The sequence below is a fragment of the Catharus ustulatus genome, chromosome 12 (assembly GCF_009819885.2).
Source record: "Catharus ustulatus isolate bCatUst1 chromosome 12, bCatUst1.pri.v2, whole genome shotgun sequence".
NCBI lineage: Eukaryota > Metazoa > Chordata > Aves > Passeriformes > Turdidae > Catharus > Catharus ustulatus.
The window spans coordinates 681,597-695,532 of record NC_046232.1 but is presented as its reverse complement, the minus strand read 5'-3'; the positions used below and the strand labels follow the sequence as shown (position 1 = coordinate 695,532).

The 13,936-nt window shown below is 42.3% G+C and overlaps 1 protein-coding gene across 2 annotated transcripts in view; it reads left to right on the top strand.

Annotated features, from left to right (window-relative positions):
* The window catches only part of ACSBG1 (acyl-CoA synthetase bubblegum family member 1), a 37,904-nt gene that overhangs the window by 21,198 nt on the left and 2,770 nt on the right, over positions 1-13,936 (top strand). Inside the window, exons 5-13 of one of the 2 annotated variants that reach the window (XM_033070254.2) lie at positions 345-465; positions 2,725-2,805; positions 5,213-5,362; positions 7,752-7,928; positions 8,412-8,593; positions 9,208-9,438; positions 10,002-10,219; positions 11,942-12,081; positions 13,063-13,309. In XM_033070254.2, the coding sequence (XP_032926145.1) occupies positions 345-465; positions 2,725-2,805; positions 5,213-5,362; positions 7,752-7,928; positions 8,412-8,593; positions 9,208-9,438; positions 10,002-10,219; positions 11,942-12,081; positions 13,063-13,309 (1,547 nt within the window). Of the gene's footprint in view, positions 1-344; positions 466-2,724; positions 2,806-5,212; positions 5,363-7,751; positions 7,929-8,411; positions 8,594-9,204; positions 9,439-10,001; positions 10,220-11,941; positions 12,082-13,062; positions 13,310-13,936 lie in introns of both variants that reach the window. The other variant, XM_033070253.2, reaches the window with a different exon arrangement.

Genomic DNA, 13,936 nt, shown 5'->3' with positions numbered 1-13,936 from the left:
TGTGCACAACTTGAACAAAAAGAGGATATAAGTGGGGATTTTTTTACCACTTCCTGAGCTAACTCCTGTGTAACCTTAAGTGGGTTAAAACACTGAGTCCTAGCCTACAGCATCTTCTACTGAATAGTTCAGAGATTAGTTTTTGCAATGAACTTAAATCAGAGATTCATTTATATCTGAATGTGTGAAACAAACATTAGAGCTGTTCTGCTGCTTGCTTCCACATCTTCATACCCCTTCAAGTTTCATCTGATCTTTGATTATTATTCATATACATTTTACATGTATATATGTGTGTATGCATATAAATGTATGTTCTTATGTATATAAATTTTTTGATGCAGAGGAATTGTCACAGGAATATATACAACCAATTCTCCAGAGGCCTGTTACTACATGGTTCATGACAGCAAGACTGATATCATGGTTGTGGAAAATCAGAAACAGCTGGACAAGATCATGCAGGTACAAGGTGGCTGAATGATGACTGAAATGACTCAGAAATCTGGTATCTGGTGTTGGAGCTCGTGGGTGGCTCTGACTCTCTGCAGTGCCTGTGGCTCCAGCAGAGAGCTCACTGGATGGTTCACTGAAGGCTTACCTGAAAAAACCCACATTTTGATTCCATGCTTTTACTGTTGCACTTGAATCTGTCTGGAAAAGCACAGTCCACTTGAATGGAGGAGATTACGCTGATGCAGCTTTGCAAAGGTCTACCGTTAAATATGAGGGCTGTCAGTGTTCAGAATTTCCTCTTTCCATGGCATCACCTTTTCCTGTTTGTCACATCAGCCGTTAAGGCTCCTGAGTCTACTGCCCTTTGGTAGCACCATGGTTAACATGAGATAGACCTTAGTGAGAAAGCAGGAGCCTCCTGAAGTGAACAGCCTCAATTTGGACAGAGCTCTTGGGCAGCTGGGCTTACCTTTCAACAGCAGTGCCAGATGGAAAGACCAGTTTGATGGTGACTTGGGAAAGGAGCTCTTGGGAGGCTTTGTCTGTCTGGCAGGTATTGAGGGATGCCTGTGGTCTCATCAAACTGGCACCAAATGGCACCATTTGCTGAATTGGGCCCTCCATGATGGAGCTTTTTGCCATGCAGTGGTTTTTTCAAATGTATTTCATATAAGCTGTTCATTGTATTTTGTAGTTGTTTGTATGCAGTATAGAGGAAGAGAGGTTTCTGTAAGTACAGTAATTTCACGACCATAAGGCGCACCGGACTATAAGGCGCACTTTCTTTTTGCAGTGAGGCTCCGCCCTCAGCTCTCCCCACGCGGTTGCTGGCCAAGGCCCCGCCTCAACCCGGCAGCCATTGGCCCCCGGCCCGCCTGGACCCAGCAGAGGGGGTGCTGTGGGCCCCCAGGCCTGCCTATACCCGGCGGGGCCGGGGCATGCCCACCGCTGCTCCATGCCGCCTCTCCGGGTCCGGGTTATGGCTGCCGTCCCTCTGTGCCCCCTCCACAGGGCCAGGTGGTGCCTCTGGAGAAGCCATCCCACCTGCACAGGGCCGGGCTACTGGGCTATGCCTGTGGGGGGACCGTCCTGCCTGCACGGGGCCGGGGGATGACTCTGGAGGGGCCATCCCGCCTGCACGGGGCCGGGGAGTACTCGCTGCCGCTCCGCCCCGCCTCCACCCGGCAGTCGTGGCCCTGCCGGCTCCCCCGAGCCACTCGCAGCTCTCACTTCCGGGTTGGTAAATTTCCGAACTTTGTACATTGTTTAAGGCGCACCGGACTATAAGGCACACTTCCGGGTTTGGGGGAAAATTTTAGTCAAAAGGGTGCCTTATAGTAATGAAATTACTGTATTCTATAAAAACACACAGTCAGACAAGCCTTCTTGCAGTGTCATTGACACCATACCAGGCTATGCTGTGTGAACACAGAGAGAAGAATCCTCATGGAACAGCTCCAGAGCTTTGGTTCATACACACTATGTAGCACAAGAGAGCTCTGGCCAGCACTGCTTTATCCAGCAGGGAGTTTTTTTGAAACTTTTTTTCTGGAACCCAAGACTGAAATAATAACATCTCAGTTGCTATCCTTCTAATAATGTGTACATTCTGGCTTACCATCAAGCCACTGCTCTTGTATTGGCAAAATTCAGTTCAAAATGCGGTTAATTGAAAGGTGTCTGTGAGGCATGGGGTCCCACAGAATTCAGTGAAATCAGTGCTTCCTGTAGGCCATGACTGCACACAAAGAGCTGCTGAAAGCAGCAGCCACTGCTGTCTGCCTTTAAGCCTGCAGCTTTATATTTTTATATATCCTTGCATACAGCTTCCTTTGCTTTTTCCTGAAGGAAATAGAACTTTTTTAGCACTTGAATGTCAGTTTTTGCTGAGGGACTTTATCTCTCTTGGTAATCACAAGCCAGGGTCAGCTTCTAGCTTGACCTGCACTGTTCCTTTTTGTGCCCTTTTGTGCATTATGAGAAGGATGCTGAGGAACCACTTCTGGTGTATTTTTAGGTTTTTAAACGTTTTGACTGAAACCAGATTTCCTGGAGCAGACTGTGTAGTCTGTGTAGTTCCCTCCTCCTTCCCCCCACCTCTAGTTGAGCTAGCTGGTGATGAGTTTAGGGGAGAATATTTGGAGGTGGAGGGAAATGAGAGGTTTTTGTGCCTGTCAAGCCATTACAGTTTTTGCAGCATTAGAGTGGATAGAAGCCCACACAAGATATGAATAATAAATAGTAACTTTTTTTTACAAAATGCAACAGATCTGGAATCGTTTGCCACATTTGAAGGCTGTGGTGCTGTATAAGGACTCCATCGCTGAGAGACATCCAAATTTGTACACGGTGAGTGAAGACTAGAATAGAGGCACAAGCAAATAATGCATGGGATTATACCTGTGCATTACCAGTTAATGCATGGACTGTTATTTATTTGATACATTTCTACTGTGGTTATCTACCATTTAGAATGCATTGCTGTGTTCCAGCAAACACATTCAAAAGTTTTATCAGCTGTTCCTGATTCATTTATCTTTGATACTTCACATTTAAGAAAAGAGCTATCTTGCATTACTGTCTGTCTCATGTCTTCCTGATCTTGAACTTGGCTGGGTTATTAAAACGCTTGCAGGTTTTAGGTGGGAATGTGTAGTCTCAAATGGCTAAAAATAAAAGTTGCTCCCTGGTGCCTGTGAGTTCGGTAATGTTTTTAAAAATCCAGTATTTTAACTGGATTACAGATCATCAGATTTTAGGCTGAAAAACTTCAACTGCAGGAAAAATATATTGAAGAGAAATAAAATGTATTCAGTAGATAAAAATATAATGAACAGTGAATAGCATAGAAATATTTTTAAATACTTGCAATTTTGATAATCTGATAGGAAAAAAGGCCTTCTGTCTTGCATATAACTTAATAAACTGTTACTGTTCCAATACTGTACATACTGGCATAGAGCATGCCTTGCATCTTGTACAAAAATGTTAATACAAAGATGATCTTACTATTTAAAAATATTAGATGCTAGCATTTAATTCTTGAGCAGCTTCCACTTACTGAAATCTAAACGAGTGAGAGTTACTGTATTTTTAAACACTGGTTCAGTGTTCAGGTGTCATGTTGGACATTTTCTCAGGAGCAGGGTGTCTGTGAATGTCTGACAGTTGCCATAGTTCATGTCATCTAAAGGAGGAATTAGAGATCAGATCACCAGGGCAGAAATGATTGTTGCTGAGGTGTGATGCAGAGCAGTCAGCAGCCCACATGGCATTTATGAAAGGGATTTGTGCCCTGTGCTAAGCGTGGCAGGGCAGAGCTGGCTGAGCACTGGTGTTTCCAGAAGGCAAATACAGAGTCAGGAGTGTGCTGGGGCTGTTTGTATACCTTCCACACTCGCTGGAATGCCAGCACCATCTGCTGCAGGTGCTGTAAACAAAGCCTGGGCAGCAGATTCTCAGTGACCAATGCATTCCACCGTGAGAATACCGTGAGGTCAGGAGAGCAGGAACAGCTGCTTAGTGCCATACAAACAATTACATCCTTCACACCACCAGGCTTCCCAGGAGCTTGTGAAACTGATGCAGCCATGTTCTGTGGGAGGGACAGAATGTGACAAATCCCTGCCTTGCTACAAAGCCTGCAGTGCCTCTCTTTTCAGAGATGTTTGTTGGAAGAAAGTTCAAAACTGATGAATTATCCTTAGGACAGCCTTGCTGCCCAAGAAAAGGAGGTTAAGGTGGCACAGAGGCAGACTGTTGTAATCCTAGTAGCCCAGTGGCAATGCCAGAGGTCTGAAAGAAGGAATTAACCACCCTCAAGCAGACTCTCCTTTTTTACCTCTGTTTTTCTCATCATCCCCATTACTGCTTTGTGGTCCTAGATACAGCTCCAAGAAATTACTCAAATAATGAAGACGCTGCACCTTGCTTTTAAATAACACACTTCTGTAGCACGGTATGAATCAATGGTTGCAATGGGAAACCTACAGTTTGGTTATCCATTTTCTTTAAAAATGCTGTGATACTCTAGTTTCCAATTAGCTATTGCAATCAAGGTTACACTTAACAGCACATTGGGATATGCAGCAGAAGTATCAGGGAGCAGCAGTATCGTACAGAGGAGCAGCTCCAGGGGTCTTCTAGGCCAATTTGTGTGGCACAAAAGCCCAGTGTCATAAAAGTTTTATCTCACTCTAGAATGACCAAATTTGAATGGAAGTTGTGACCAGTATCATAGGCTGTTTTCTATAAAAGAGCACATAATTTGGTCAAACATTCACATTTCCAGACAATTATGCTTTTGCAAAGAAGCTTTTATTCAGTTGCTTTGTAGTTATATTTGTACAGTGTACAATGAATTATAATGAGTTGTCACAAGTGTACTCTTAGAAATGATGCATTCAGATTCCTTTAAATAATACTCATAATCATTCTTACAGTATGAGAGTGTAACAGTTTTAGCCTCTGTGACAGCCATAGTATCAACGTTGGAAGAGGAATAGTATCATTATTCCTTCTTAGACACTGAAAAGACTCATGGCAGCACAATTTTAGACAATCTGATTGCAGTTCACATGTTAAGCTCTAAGATAGACTCACCATATTTTTTCCACAGGCAAGGTCTGGGGAAACTTGCCTTGGACACGTGTTCAGAACAAGGCACTGAAGTGTTCTGACATTTTTGAGACAGGAAAGATGCAGTACTGTGTCCGTTTGTAAGAAGCCATCCTGTATTTTTTGTTCCATGTTGTAGATGGAAGAGTTTCTGGAGCTGGGAGGTGACGTGTCTGACAGCACTTTGGATGACATTATTAACTCCCAAAAGCCAAATCAGTGCTGTGTTCTGATATACACCTCCGGGACAACTGGGAAGCCAAAAGGAGCCATGCTGAGTCATGACAATGTAGGTACTTTGGGCTCTTCCTGTAGCAGAGAAACAGCAAAGTGTGAGGATATTTATTCCTGTGGTTTGAAATGGCTGGTACCTCCTCGAGCCCTGAAATGCTTTTGCTTTTGCAGCATGGATAGTGTACTGCAGAGCACTGTCCAAAGTGCAGTCAGCTGCTGCTGGTAAAGTACAAGCAAGGTGAAGAATGAAACTCCATTCAAACAGCACTTCACAAAGTTGAACAGTTCTTTATGAATATGAAATCTTTATTCACTGCATTTCTTGTGAGATCTGATGCATGAATTCATAACTATAACTCACAGATTGCCATAAAGTCTCTCAAGCGATGCTGTAGGTCACTGTGAAGTGAACAAATCATAAACATCAGCCAGCTGCTATCACAACAGCCTGATGGACTGCTTTTGCAGATTTCAGCAAAACTGGGGGTGAATGTGTGGGGTTTTTACTTTGGTGGTTTTTGTTCCTGGACTTGTGTGCAGGTTTCTGTGTCTGTCACTGGAGGCTGATACAGCTCCAGTGCTCAGTGCTGGTGCTGACAGTTGCCTACCTGCATTGCTGCAAACAGAAAATTTCCAGTTATACACAAAAGCAAAGTTGCTTGCTAAAAGGACTTTCCACAGAGGTTTGCTTGGAAAGATACATGGTTGGTGGCTGAGCAGGAGTGGAAGATGGTGGTAGGGAACCTTTCTAAATACATGCTGTGAAAAGGGATGGTCTAAGCTAAGGCCTCACCCCTTAAAATAAAGCAGAAATTATTGCAGACATGCACTATGTGAAATCAGCAATTCACCCAAATGTAGGGAATTAGTGCAGTAGTTCCTGGAAGCAGAACATAATGAACTTGCGAGACAAAAAGACTGATTTGATGTTGTAAATCTATGCTCTTCTATCTCAGAGGAGTCTGGTGTCATTTCTGTGCCAGCTGCCAAACTATTCTTGGCTGCTGATCACAAATAGGCTATTTTTATGTTGACAAACAGTGGAAAGCATGCCATGCCTGTAGCTCTGCTGCTGCCTTCTTCAGTCAAAGATGTTTGTCACTGTTCATGTGCAGAACTAGTGCTGAATCAGTCCTGCATGACTCTCACAGATCTGCTGTGAGTGTGCTGTGAGGCTAAGAGTAAAAGCTATGAATACAGACACATTCTAAAGACATCCTGTTCTACTGTGTGAGTCTCCCATAGCTGCTTGTCCAGTGCTGCCAGCTAAACTTGGATGGCCTGGCCTGGCAGCATGCTGCTCCTTAAAGCCTTCTCTGAGAATCTCTATTTCCTCAGGCCAAGCCTACACTTGGACCTTCTCATTTATTACAAAGGAGCTGGCAGGAGCGTGCTGTGATAACAGGAATACATTTTGTTGTGGTTTGTGTCTATCCTCTACCATCTTGAGTACTCTCATTCCTGTATCCTGCACCACCCAGTTTAGATTACAGACTCCTCTGAGAAAGAGCTGTTTCTTTTTGTTGTTTGGGGTTTTTCTGGGGGGGGGGGGGGGGGAGGGTGTTGTTAATTTTGGTTTTTATTTTTGTGCACATGTATTTTCTCCGCTGTCTCTCACACCATTATATATATTTTATGGGTGTTCCATATGCTGTGTTCTAATGATGAAGATATGCATATTTAGCATCCTTGAACTAGCATCTTCTGAAATAAAGTGGGAAATGGGAAGAAAGAGGAGGAAACATCATTCAGGTTCACTAAGAAGTCAAGCAACACAACTTCAAAATCACTCATGTGTGTGCTGCCTCTGATGAGAGGTGTGGGCGTATGTGTCACTTGGGAAGCACTGCAGTGAATATCCCAGAGGCTTCCAAGGAGCAGAGTACAGCTGCTATCTTCCTTCTGAGTGCTGAGCCAGGGCATGATCAGTACCAGGCAATGATCTTGTGCCTGATACTAAATTGTCCTTTGAGCTCACTGGTCACTGAGTATTTATTGTTCTTTTCCTAACTTGCAGATACAGCACTGGTGGAAGGTGTCAGTCTAATAGAAAGCCTACAGAGCTGGAGAGGTGCAAAGGAAGGGACAGATCCATTTGATTCTCATCCATCCAGCCCATGGCTGCCTGACTCAGTGTGTCACTAGGGCATGGGGAGCTGCTGGTGTTCACAGCCCAGGCAGGCAGCACAAATGCTGTATTTACTTAGCTTATCTGCTTGTCTGTATTGCTGCAAAGGTCATCTGGCTTTTGGCAGAGTGTCCCCAGGGAAATGACAGTCTGGTGAGTGGTCAATATTGCAATGTCTTGCTGTGAGCACAGATTTTTCACATTTTCATCAGCATAGCAAGAGGATCCTTAGTTTGTGTTAAGAGGAAAAAAGAAAAAAAAAAACCAAACCAAAATCCCCACCATACCTAATGTGTTTTATTGTTTATTTAAACAGATTACTTGGACATCAGCCCACTGCAGCAGAGCAGGAGGTATGCAACCTGCAGAAGTCCAGCAGGAGTCTATAGTCAGTTATCTCCCCCTCAGCCATGTAGCTGCACAGATGTATGACCTGTGGACTGGAATCAAATGGGGAGAGCAAGTTTACTTTGCTGAGCCAGATGCTCTGAAGGTATCTTGTCTTGCATTACATCTAATTAAGGCTGTACTTCTTTCTCTTAGAAAACTTCCGAAGGAGAGAATATGATATTTGAAAAGTTGTAGAGGATGAAGATTGAGAGTCCATTATTGTGAGAGTTATGGAAAAATAAAGCTCATTGTATTTGGGATCCAGTGCTCTGGATTCTAATTAAAATCTATAATTCACATCCATAAGGTTCTTATAAGGCAAAAGAAGTACAAGCAGTTTTTGGAGAAAAGGGAGGCAGGAGGAACTAAACCCTGTGTGTTTTTCCTCCTTGCGTACAAACCTCCCTGAGTGTGTCAGACCTGACATGTTAGTGCATATGGCTGACTGAAGTGGGCTCAGCAGCCCTTCTTTATGTCCTACATATTTAGTGATGTTATACAGAACTAAACACTCAGGTTTTACTTCATCAAACATCTTTATCTCTGCTGTGTGCCTTTTGTTGAAATTATTTAATTATTATCATAGGGCAGCTTGATCAACACGCTAAAAGAAGTGCAGCCAACATCTCACATGGGAGTTCCCCGAGTATGGGAGAAAATCATGGAGAAGTTGCAGGATGCTTCTGCTCAGTCAGGATTTATGAAGAAGAAAATGCTATCCTGGGCTATGTCACTGAGCTTAGAGAGGCACCTGATGGGCTCAAATAGGTATGTAGTACAATGAGTGAGATTTCCAGCAACCTGGAAGTAGCCATTTGCTTGTAATAAACCATGAAGTTTCACTGAGGCTTTATTAAAAAAGTGGGTAAAATTTGGCTTGGCAGCACAGCAAATATAGTGCAAGGGGGAGGGTGTAGTTCTCAATTATTATTGATGTCAGTTATTTCACAATGAAGTGTGAAAATTCTTATGCAGAATGGTATTCCAAAAGATCATTCCATGATATTCCTTTGCTCGTCTTATCATTCAGCTTCTCAAATATCTTGCAGATTTCAGATTTCAATGGTGTAGGTTCTCTGAGACACATTTAACTGATAAAAAGTCAGGAATACAGGAGCTGTGTTGTATACAATACGTTTTTATAGATTCCTTATGTATTTGTTGAACTCAGATGACTCAGGAAATGGAGGCAGGAAAGCTCCAAAGGTAGGAGAAACGGAGGACAGTGAATAAATGAGAGAAGGAAGAATGTGTTACTTTACTTATGTTCTAACTTCTGTCAACCAAATGACAGATATATCTCCAAATAAAATCTGTGCCTGATTTTGTTTTGAAAACTTCCTAGGTTGCTCTGACTTACTTGTGTATTTTGTACCCAGTAGTGGTCTCCAGCAGCTCTGGACAAGACTAGCAGACTATTTAGTGCTTGCAAAAATCCGCAATGCCCTGGGGCTCTCGTCCTGTCAGAAGCACTTCTGTGGTGCTGCTCCTCTCAATAGAGAAACACTGGATTTCTTCTTGGGTCTGAACATCACCCTGTATGAGGCCTATGGGATGAGTGAGACGACAGGCCCACATTGCCTGTCTGGGCCTCACATTTACAGGCAGCACAGGTAATTTTGCTTTTATTACTATTTTTAAAATATGATCTGTTTAATTTTATCCTTGAAAAGAGTATTTACTAAGGTCAGCAAAGATATTATAGCATATTTTATTTTTCCTGAGTGTATTGCCATTCTGCTGTGACTTTGGGAGTCAGAGTAATTTCCAGGTCAGAATTTGAACACCTTGACTCCATAGTACACTGTGCCAAGAGCACTGAAACTGAGCTACAGCATTATAGCCAAACACAGTGACTATATCTGATGTATGCCCTAGCCCTGGCCCAGGGGAGGAATGCAAGACCTCAAAACCAACCATGGTTTTATGCCTGAAGATACAGGGGGGAAAGGCAGCAAGCACAGGCCAAGACAGACTGCCAGGAAGTGCTGAGCCTCCCTGACAAATCTGCCCTAGTGAAGGAGTGTTCCACAGCTGCCAGATAGTTACAGCACAGTGGTATTTGCAGTCACGGTTACTTTGACAGTTTCAGGGATTTGGCACATTGGCCAGCTTATCAGTATTGTGTTTGATGTTTCTGTGATGCTTGTGGGGTTTTTCTGCTCTTCTCTGGTAGCTGTGGTAAACCACCACCTGGATGCAGAGTGAAACTGGTGGACAAAGATGCAGAAGGCAATGGAGAAATCTGTTTCTGGGGAAGGACTGTTTTCATGGGTTATTTAAATATGGAAGACAGAACAAAAGAAACCTTTGATGAGGAAGGGTGGCTGCATTCTGGAGATTTAGGAAAGCTAGACAAGGATGGCTTTCTCTATGTCACTGGAAGAATTAAAGGTAATAGGCAAAATCTTGCTCTCTGTTCCTGGTAAATGTTCAGCACTATTCAGTCGTCTCTCAGATGTGATGCATCTAATGAAGTGTCTTTCCTCTAATAGCAGCAGCATTATCCTAATAGGAAGGTAAAATAAACCTTCCTGTGAGAAAACCACAGTGTGCTCTGTGTTCAGGGAAGGTTTTCCTCTAGTCTCTAGTAGGTGGAGATGATTCAGTTCCTACAATGAGGCTTTTCATCTCCCAGACCTTTACTCAGTGTTAATTACAATTAGCAATAGAAACTGCTAACACAGGTTTAATGTGTTGTGTTTGATCTGAATGATACCATTCAGCTGTCCAGTCTCCTTTTGAGTCTTGCCAAAGTGTCTTAACTGCACATGAAAATGTTCAGGCAGGAAGGAGAGGCACCCTCTGTTACACTGCAGCTGTTGCTGTGGGGCAGAGGTCGGTTCCTCTGGTGCCTTAGGTGAAGTTTTTGCAGAGAGCAGCAGGGAAAGGCACAGCTGAAGCACTGGGGTGTCACTACAGACGCTGGCTGAAAGCTCACCAGACTCACACTGCTCACTGGCTGACATATTCAGATGGTGGCACTGGTCAGAGGCAAGAGGAACTGAGGAAGATTGAAGAATGGAGTTGGTATCATCTTAGAAGAGAAGATGAATCACTGGGGGATAACACAGATGAGTGAATTGGTCACAGGAGGCATCATGTCCTGCTGGGAATCAGGACTGAAGTTGGTACTATTAATAGCCTGCACCAAATGCAGCTGTCTTGATTTTAACTTGTTTTCTTGTCTGATTCATTTTCCTTTAGCACAGCAGTAACAACTCCTTGTCTCAGTCTATAACATTAGTGTTTCTATAATATCTGTCTTGATTGCTGAACCAATAGCAGTTACTCTAAATTACAAGATAGGTAGACAATCTGGGATAAAATAACCATATGTCCAGTTTCACTGAAGTTTTAAATTCAAGTCCAAATCAGGACAATGAAAAACTAAGGGCCAGAGAGATTGGTAGAGGATCTGAGACAAAGACAGGACTATTGCAAAAGGAGGGTGGAATGAAAGGAAAAGCTAGACCTAGAAAAGTGTATCTATGTTACTTGTTGAAGCATGTTCTGAACTGCTGCAAAGACAATTATTTAAGGACAATGAGAAGTCACCAATATAACAAAAGCAAAGAATTGGAATTTACTTGGAGAATACTCAAGTTTGTAATAATTTCCTGGAATATATGTATTACGCTTCAGAACAAATGTTGCTTTTATCAAGCCTTCCTCCAGCAGTAACTTATTTTTGTGACCCTTCTTGGTGGATTCAAGAATTGGATTTAATCATGATGTTAACAAGAACTTGCTTTTTGGTGACATAGCAACTATAGAATAGAGGGTGAATCCTGTGCAAATTTGTAAGAGATGATCTCTCACAGAAAAATTCCAGTTATATAATGATCCCTTGAAAATAAACTGTTACTTATGTAAAAAATATCTGGAGCAAATATACTGAGGGAGATCTGAGAACTTGAGCACATGTTTGAAAGATAGTAGCATTTTTGTTTTGAAGATAATTAATAGGATTCGTGGTATTTGGAAAATAGTATCCTGGGGAAAAAAATCTCTTATTTTTTATGTCAGAATAAGAAAAGCAGGTTGAGCCAGACATTAACCTGATCTTTGGAATTTATATGAATTCAACTAACAGCCTTTATTTTTTTTGCCTAGATTTGATTATTACAGCTGGAGGTGAAAACGTGCCTCCGATTCCAATTGAAGATGCTGTTAAAAAAGAACTCCCAATTGTTAGTAACGCTATGGTGATTGGAGATAAGAAGAAGTTTTTGTCAATGTTCCTGACCCTAAAGGTAAACCAGTTCTAATATTGCCTTTAGTGAAGTTATACACCTACACCTAACAAAAGAATAATAATTTTGAACTATTTCTAAAACCACCTAAAATTAGATAGGAGGATGTTAGCAGGGTGAAAAAACACGTAGTAAGTACAGACAAATCCTGCTGGATCTAAACTTAGAGTTACCTGATCTGCTAAACATCCACATGTTTACTGCTGTTTCTCCTACAGATACAATAAGAGCTATTATCTATTTAAATGCAAATTTTTATATAAGAAATGCTGGAAGATTGAGAAATCTCTGTAACAGAACACAAAAATAGCTTTTATGCTTACAGATGAGCAAAACCAGGAAATGTTTCAGTTATGGGCAAACCTGGAAACTTTCCAACAGAAACATTTCTCTACAATTTGTTATTTTTATAACAAGAATTATGACCATAGAACAAAATAATTAATATCCTTGCTGTGGTATAAGCTTCAATTGAGAAATCACTGTTTTCCTAAAACCTTTGCACTTCAGTTCTGTAGACATACCAGTGAATGCCACTTAGGATACTAAGTGATACTATACTCCCTATCTTCAGGTACAATAAAAATACTAATTTCAGGAGTCTAGGAACACTTTCATCTCCAGCTGTTCACATCACACCATGATACTTCCATTGAACCATGAGCTAAATGTTTCCCTGTAACAATGGAGTCATGTGGAAAATATGACAGAAATTCAAGGTCAGAGATGAACTCTATGGCCTAATTCATTCACATGTTTTAAGTCTATTCATGACATCTGCGTATAAGCTGAAAATATTTGCATTTGGTAGCCAAGTTGAAAGAAAAGCCCTTTATAATCTGTAGGTGTTTCTGCTTTTTAAGGCTTACATCATGTTAGTTTATCCTGAGCCTTCTTCCCAAGGGGGACGGCCTGATCAGAGAAGCTGTTAATGCCTCTGGAGAGTGAACGTTTGATGATTCACTTCATTTGGTATTTTAGAGTGTGCTGGACCCAGATACATCTGATCCTACTGACATTCTCACAGAGCAAGCCAAAGACTTCTGCCAGAGGAGTGGCAGTAAAGCCACCAGAGTGTCTGAGATTGTAGCCATGAGAGACCCGGCGATCTACAGGGCCATCCAGGAAGGCATCGACAGAGTCAACAGCACTGCTACCAACAGGGTTCACTGCATTCACAAATGGATCGTCCTGCCAAGGGATTTCTCCATTGCTGGTGGGGAGCTAGGTAAGACTTACTGATTTATCTTGAAGCACACACACGTAAGAGGCTGCTGAGCTAAGAATAGTCAGTACAGGGAAAGGAAAAATGGTTATGCAGCGTGTGGTAAGGAGTACAAAAATTGGAGTTTTTGCTGTGCATACATAGATGAATCTGTGCTTGTTTACAAGCAGGGTTCTAAAATTTCAGATTGCTTTGGGTAATTAAGCAGTTTTGGTTAATTCCTTGTGCATTAAAGTATTAATAACTTCTACTAGTAATACTGAAAGTGACGCCTGGAATGGCGACCTAGAACAGAGGCTAGACAGAGTTGAAGGAGAAAGGGCAGGTATTTATTGGAAGGTGTCACAAGGTGCACCTGGAGCAGGAGTCTCACACAGCCTACACCCAAGCACACTCACACGTTTTTCAGAGAGAACTTTGGTCTATGTGCATATTGGAGGTTAATATCCAATTACAGCTTAGGGTAGTGGAGTCTCATTCCCCCTGTTTGGCCCCCCCCCACCACTTCACTGTAGTTCACATTTTTCAGGGCCTGTGAAAATACCTTTGGTTTCAGGCTAGAGAGAAATGGTTTTGTCTGAATAAAACAGGAGAACAGTAGCTGACAGGCTATGGAGTTTGAGTTATGCA